At 48.8% G+C, this 6,096-nt stretch overlaps 2 protein-coding genes across 2 annotated transcripts; one reads left to right on the forward strand and one right to left on the reverse strand.

The window, feature by feature from the left end:
• Positions 1–2,130: 2,130 nt before the first annotated feature.
• PpBr36_00075 (uncharacterized protein) lies at positions 2,131–3,047 on the reverse strand (the record flags this gene model as incomplete). Its single annotated transcript, XM_029887268.1, has 4 exons — positions 2,131–2,211; positions 2,300–2,427; positions 2,800–2,870; positions 2,965–3,047. 4 exons carry the CDS (start codon positions 3,045–3,047, stop codon positions 2,131–2,133), a joined length of 363 nt encoding a protein of 120 aa, XP_029750931.1.
• Positions 3,048–4,825: 1,778 nt separating this feature from the next.
• Positions 4,826–5,558, forward strand: PpBr36_00076 (uncharacterized protein; the record flags this gene model as incomplete). The annotated part of the gene is made up of 2 exons (XM_029887269.1): positions 4,826–4,860; positions 5,042–5,558. 2 exons carry the CDS (start codon positions 4,826–4,828, stop codon positions 5,556–5,558), a joined length of 552 nt encoding a protein of 183 aa, XP_029750930.1.
• Between the last annotated feature and the right edge of the window lie 538 nt (positions 5,559–6,096).

Below are 6,096 nucleotides of genomic sequence, written 5' to 3' on the forward strand. Positions count from 1 at the left end.
GATAGCTGCTCTCGGTCATGGAGAAATCGAAAAAGGACCGGGTGGACGCTAGACCGAGTCATAGCATTGACTGGCAATCGGAGCGATTTATGCCCCCGTAGAGGAAACGTTTCAACGATGGACTTTCACCTCCCAGGAATATCGGGTTGTGCAAAGCTTGGTATTTGATCGCATAAAAGCCTGTCAACAGTTATAAATGCTAAATGGAGATTCGGTCCTTCTCAACTTCGCGTACGGTATTATTCAACATAAAATGACCCAGATTAGCTCGCTAGCCTATTTGAAAGGGAGTGCGAAGGTTTCTACACCGGGGCTACCAAGTCTTACTCGGTCCCTAGTTACCAAAGGCATAATTCGGTAAATTGCCAGCCATCGATAACCAGGTTGACAAATAATTCCTCTCATGGACTTTGATTGACCTTTTTGCAAATAACATTGGATCTGGTTCTTTTTCACAAAAAAAAACAAAAAAAAACAAAAAAAAAAGAGAAAGGGAGAGAGAGAGAAACAGGAAATATCAAGGAGTTCAGAAATTAGGTATTTAACTTGAACCTCCTGATTCAAGTCCTTAAATGCTTTTGTTAAGACTTTCTTTTTTTAATTCTATATTTATTCGCATCTGAAACAACAAGACACAAAAACAGCCACCACCATGCGGTTCGAACAAGCTCTTTCCATTCCCTTCATTACCGGCTTGGCCATCCTTCCGGCGGTCACTGCCTCTATACACGAACCAAAATACAGCCTATCCGAAATGGAGCCCGAGCTAGAGATCGACGGTTGTCTAGTCTGTGTTTTTGCCGGGAGCTTCAACCTATCCAGGAGCCTCGGGCAGTGCCTCGATGCAAAGTGTATCAAGTTTCACAGCAGCGATTTTGTTATGGGCATCAGCTTTACCATTGGAGACAACTGTAACGAAATCATGATCAGTCGGAAACTTGTATCATGGACTGCCCGGGTGTCTCCGACTCAGTGCTAAACCATTTTGTTTCTTGTCTTGTTTTTTTTTTCTTTTCTCTTTCTTTGAGATACCATAGCCAGGCGTGGTTAGGTCACTGTCTCCCCTGTTTTTATTTCCAGAGCTTGCCAGGGTATTCTCTTTTGTATGATCAAAAGCGGTGTTGGAACGGAGGCAGTGGCGATTGATAGGTTGGCGGAAAGAAACATACCTCGTCCGTAGCCATGCGCGTCAAACAAGTACGGATACTGCGATTGTATCTCTATTTCATTATCATGCAGGTTGCAACCTCAAAAGATTCGAAAGAGCTGCAGCTCAGTTAGTCGCAAAAAAAGAAAAGAAAAAAGAAAACATGTCGACTGCAACGTCTCATATTATCTGCTTTATCTTTTTTCCCCGTCTGAGAGCCATTTCTTCCATACGAATCACGGGTGAAAATTGATTCTGATGCCTTGTTCTGCCAGTTTATGCGTTCCCCATTTGACCGCGGTGTCAATTTCGGCACCCTGGTCGTGAATTGCTAGGGTTTGCGCTTTGAAAAAAAAAAAGAAAAAAAAAACTTTGTTTACAAGCATTTTGGGCGGCAAGCGAACAGGAGGAGTGAATTAAAAGATTGTAAGTGTAGCTATACGGGCTGTCGGATAAATGGTAGTTGTAGACAAGAAAGCAAAGGCACGAACAAAAAGGCCAGGGTGTAAAAGTTGGAACAAAAGTGCAACCTATCATTGTATAATTGTTCTTTGTGTTGGACGCAAACTTTGTCTTAATCTATCCCTGGGCATGCTTATACAGTTATACTTAAGTGGCTGTCCTTGTTTATTGGTACTCTCCATATAATTTTCTTGTACGGATAGTATTAGGACCTGCAGGGTTTTTGCTAATACTTTCCTTATTCTGGAGTTTTCGGATGCCAAAAACAATAGTGCAGACAAAAGGATGTGCTCGAGAGTCCCAGCCCCGGCTACGCAGTAATGATACTCCGTCCTATGACTGGTAAACGTTCAACCGGCCCTCGACCGCTGCATGATAAGCTGAAGATCATTGCCCTTGGCTTCTCTTTTTAAAAACGCGTTAACGAAAACACACGAGTTTAAGTCCATTGTTCGGCCTCGGAATGCGAGATCTGAAGCCAACGAAAGCGCCAGTGGCCACACGCGAGCCCATTCAGATACTCACTCCTTACCACAGCCGAATTCGTAGCCAGCAGGACCGACACACTCCCCGAGAGATCGACAAGTCTCGGCGCCGGGAATCTTTGGCCAAGCCACACCAGTTCGAGTCAGCGGGCGGCTGTGCAACGCACTTTTTGGACAAAAGCCAAAGCGCCATGATGAGACTCACATTGTGCACTACCGGGTAAGGATCCCAGTTCTGTTCTGTACGCGGTTCGTATTCGAGAACTTTGATCACGGTGCCGGCCAACTCCGGGCCAAGCAGCATCGTGACAAAGGCATATGTCATATCAATGCCTGTGAAAAACAGATTTGGCCGGTCATGGTTTTGTTAGTGTCGTACAATAGTGAAGAAATCCTCTCTTCTGTCATTGTTTTTATTTTCTTTTTGTCTCATCCCCCCCTTTTTCAAAACACAAATCATAAAAGGTAGGGAAATTTCTTTACCGGCCGAAATACCAGAACTGGACCAAATATTCCCATCCACAACCCACCTCACCGTAGGGACCCAGGTTATATTATCCCCGAACTGTATCGGGAAATTCCCACACGGCTTTTGTTGGCTGTGGCTTTCCGGCCGTCCAAAACGCCAGACTTGTTCTTGGCCAAGAACGCGGACTTGATGCACACGCTGAGCAGGTATTCGAGGCTCGGGTGGCGGGCGCGGACAATACCCCACCAGTTGCATAATGTCAGAAGGCCCAATGACGTCCAAAGGCTGGAAGCCCAGGGAAAAGAACCTGCGAGGGTGGCGGTCGGTTAACTGCTCTATCGACAATGTCCGAGGATGTATATGTCGATTCGTTGATTTACGATGCCAATGTCAAGACTTACGTCAAACTCTGCAGGGGGGGCGGTGACTGGGCTAAGATGGCCACAGTCGAAGGCCCAAGCATGTGCAGCCACGAAGACTTCATGATGGATACGTTCGTCGAGGTAGGAGGGCTAAGTGTGCGGGACAGATTTTGTAAGTCTAAGGAAGACTTGTGGGAGATGAACAGAAGTGCTGGTTAGAAGCCGTGCTCAGCAACAAACGACTGTATTTCTTTTACTCCCTCCATTGCACCCATTATATATAGACATGAGCGCCGCGTTCTCATCCAGTAACCGCGGGACATTCCAATCAAGCCAAGAATTTGCTGCCAAGCAATATTTTACGAGCCATGCTAGCTGATTGGCAAGAGTCAAAAGATTCATGTGCCGTTGAGTGAGTTTACGCTATTGAATCCGGTAAACACGAGGTGATTTACCCATGTACTAGCAAGGCAGATGTGACTCTGTAAATCAAATTGCCCCTGGTTTATGAGTGTGGATCTTTGTCGACCGGTTGAATAAGCCCGTTCGTGATGGCCGAACAAATGATTTGCTCCTATGTGCAGCCGGCCGCAGACATGGATCCCAGAAGCGAGCATGATCAGCGTGGTTTGTGCCCTTGCAACTCAGCCTCGACAGCCTGCCAGGAAAGTTAAAGCGCGCTCATAATGACTCCATCTCCACGATACGTATAATCAACGGGTTCAATATGCACCTGCCTGCCATGTCATCAAAACATGGACAAGGCTGTAAAAGAGGGTCAAAGCGTAAGGCGTGTACAGGAAAAGCGGCTACGTCTCTGTCAATGTCCAGTGGTATAGGTAGGCAGCGGGAGTGATAGAGCGGAGGGTTCTCGCCTAAATTGACCAACTGAGGTTTTGATAATGGAAGGCAGCAAATACATGCAAAGAATTACCGAAAAGTCTGGCATATCCATGATCTGATTGGGTGACAAACACATCCTGAATACAGCTGCGAGCCAGCAATCAACAATCGGGCCGCTGGGCGTAGACCATGGTGTGCGGGAGTAATGGCAAAGAACTCAAGCTTTTGTCTGGGAAGTGCATTCCGCACAAATGACCGTGGATCGAAATGTCCAAGAATCGTTTCTTACGGCGGCGAGGCTTGTGATTTCCAAAATCCCCTTTCGTTGTTACTTTGTTTCTTTTTTTCTTCCTTCTTTGCACGCATGCTCTCAAACAATCCCATCAAAACCAATGGGACAACATCCCGAAATCCCGGCATACCAAAGGTCGTATCTTGGATCCTCTAGCACAGAACAAACCCGTAACAACAAGCCTGACCCCAGGGGGCTACGGCACATGTCTCGATTCCACGTGACTGGCTGAACAATATTCCCCGAATTGGACAAACGAGGCGAGGAAATGTGGCGGCAAGCAAGTCCCCCGCCACCACTCAGACGCCACGGGATACCAGCCGATGACGGTGGTGCCCAGTCCTGGTTGGTGTACCACAAACACCGAATGCGCCTTGGCTTGAGGGAGGGCAGGGGAATTCTGGCACGAGAAAACACGAGTTTTGTGATGCATTGACACATATTAATTCCCTCGTATCGTTGGTCGTTGAAACATTGAAAGGCGTCTAGGTCATCAGCTAGCCACTGCTGTTTTGCATAGTAAACGTCATTCAAAACGAGAAGTCGTCCTGGACAGGAATATTGAATGACAACAAGATACGTAGCAATATAAAGTCTAAAGTTTCCCCCCCGCCATCCTGCAAGGCACGGATTAATTGACGGGTGTTGCTTTTGCAATCTATCTAGCAGTAGGCGAATGTGATCAACTGCCCGCCTACAATCTTACATATACACATATATACATTCTATCAACAATCCCACCTCGCTCAGGCTCATCAAACAAGCATGCTCATCTCAACACATCTCGGTATCTTTGCCAGGTACGCATAAAGCCAAGCCCCTTTGAATGGCACCACCCCAAAACCCAGTTCATCCCAACATTGATCGTCTCAGATCTTCGCTGCAACTCCACCTCTTGTATCGCACAAGCTTAATCGTGGCCCCACTAAAAAACTAACCCATACACGCACACACACACCCCCCCACCCTCCCGACACGCAGCACCGCCGCTCTGGTGACGGGTCAAAACACAGGGGTCGCTGGCAGCAGCAGCAGCAGCAGCAGCAGCATCCAGCCCACGACCGTCACGCCGCCCACTGCAGCGACCGGCTCGCTCACCGTCACAGCGCCCATCCAGACCGGCTGCCCGACCGTCACGACAACGGGCATCCAGTGCTCGACCTGCGTCGTGCCGGCCTGCCTCCAGATCTCGACCGTCACGCAGTCGTGCGGCTGCCCGACGCCCGTGCCGACCCAGACCGTCAACTGGCCCTGCCAGGGCGGCTGCGGCGGCCTGTCGTGCGCCACGTCGTACGTCGTCGTCGCCCAGTCGGCGCTGGGCTGTCCTCTGAACGGCTCGATCCCTCTCCTCCAGCCCCCGACTCAGCTCCTGCCATCATCGGGCGGGCTGTCGTCGACAACCACGCCGGACGGTCAGGTGCCAAGCAACAGCAGCGATGTGGCCCCGGGACCAACAGCGGCCGGGGCAAGGATAATGCCTTTTAAGTTTTGGTTGTGAATGGGTGTGGGGGGAAGGGGGGAAAATGGGAAAAGCGGAAATTATTGACGGGGCGCGGGAGGAGGAGGGAGGGAGTAATATGGTGTTCAATTGCTGTCAAATCCTTCACTGCCTCACTGCATGGCGCGGTATCGAGGCTGGAGCCGTATGATCCAAGTGTCAGAAGCTGCCTTCCTCATAATCGAATAAATTAATATCAGTCCCGAAAGAGTTCAGATGCAGCCCTATGCGGTAAGCGCATTCATTCCCCCCCCCTGGTTCCGGACCAAGTCTCCATGTTGCAAACCGCTTGTCAAAGGAAGCATGTTAAATTCTGTCATACTCGAACAGCCCAGGCAAAATTTCCCGAATCGGTCAGGGGGTAACAAAGATAGAAAAGATGAAGAAAAAAAAAAAAGTCCAGATGAAAATCTTTGGTCATCTGTGGATTTCACCCTGCACATCAAAAAAAGCGGTCGCGACTGAGTGGGGGGTGTGCTTCAAGAGTCACGAATCGTACATATGTGCGTACGTGCTACGTAGTAGGGCAGGTGCTTTA

Source organism: Pyricularia pennisetigena, chromosome 2 (genome assembly GCF_004337985.1).
Source record: "Pyricularia pennisetigena strain Br36 chromosome 2, whole genome shotgun sequence".
NCBI classification, from domain to species: Eukaryota; Fungi; Ascomycota; class Sordariomycetes; order Magnaporthales; family Pyriculariaceae; genus Pyricularia; species Pyricularia pennisetigena.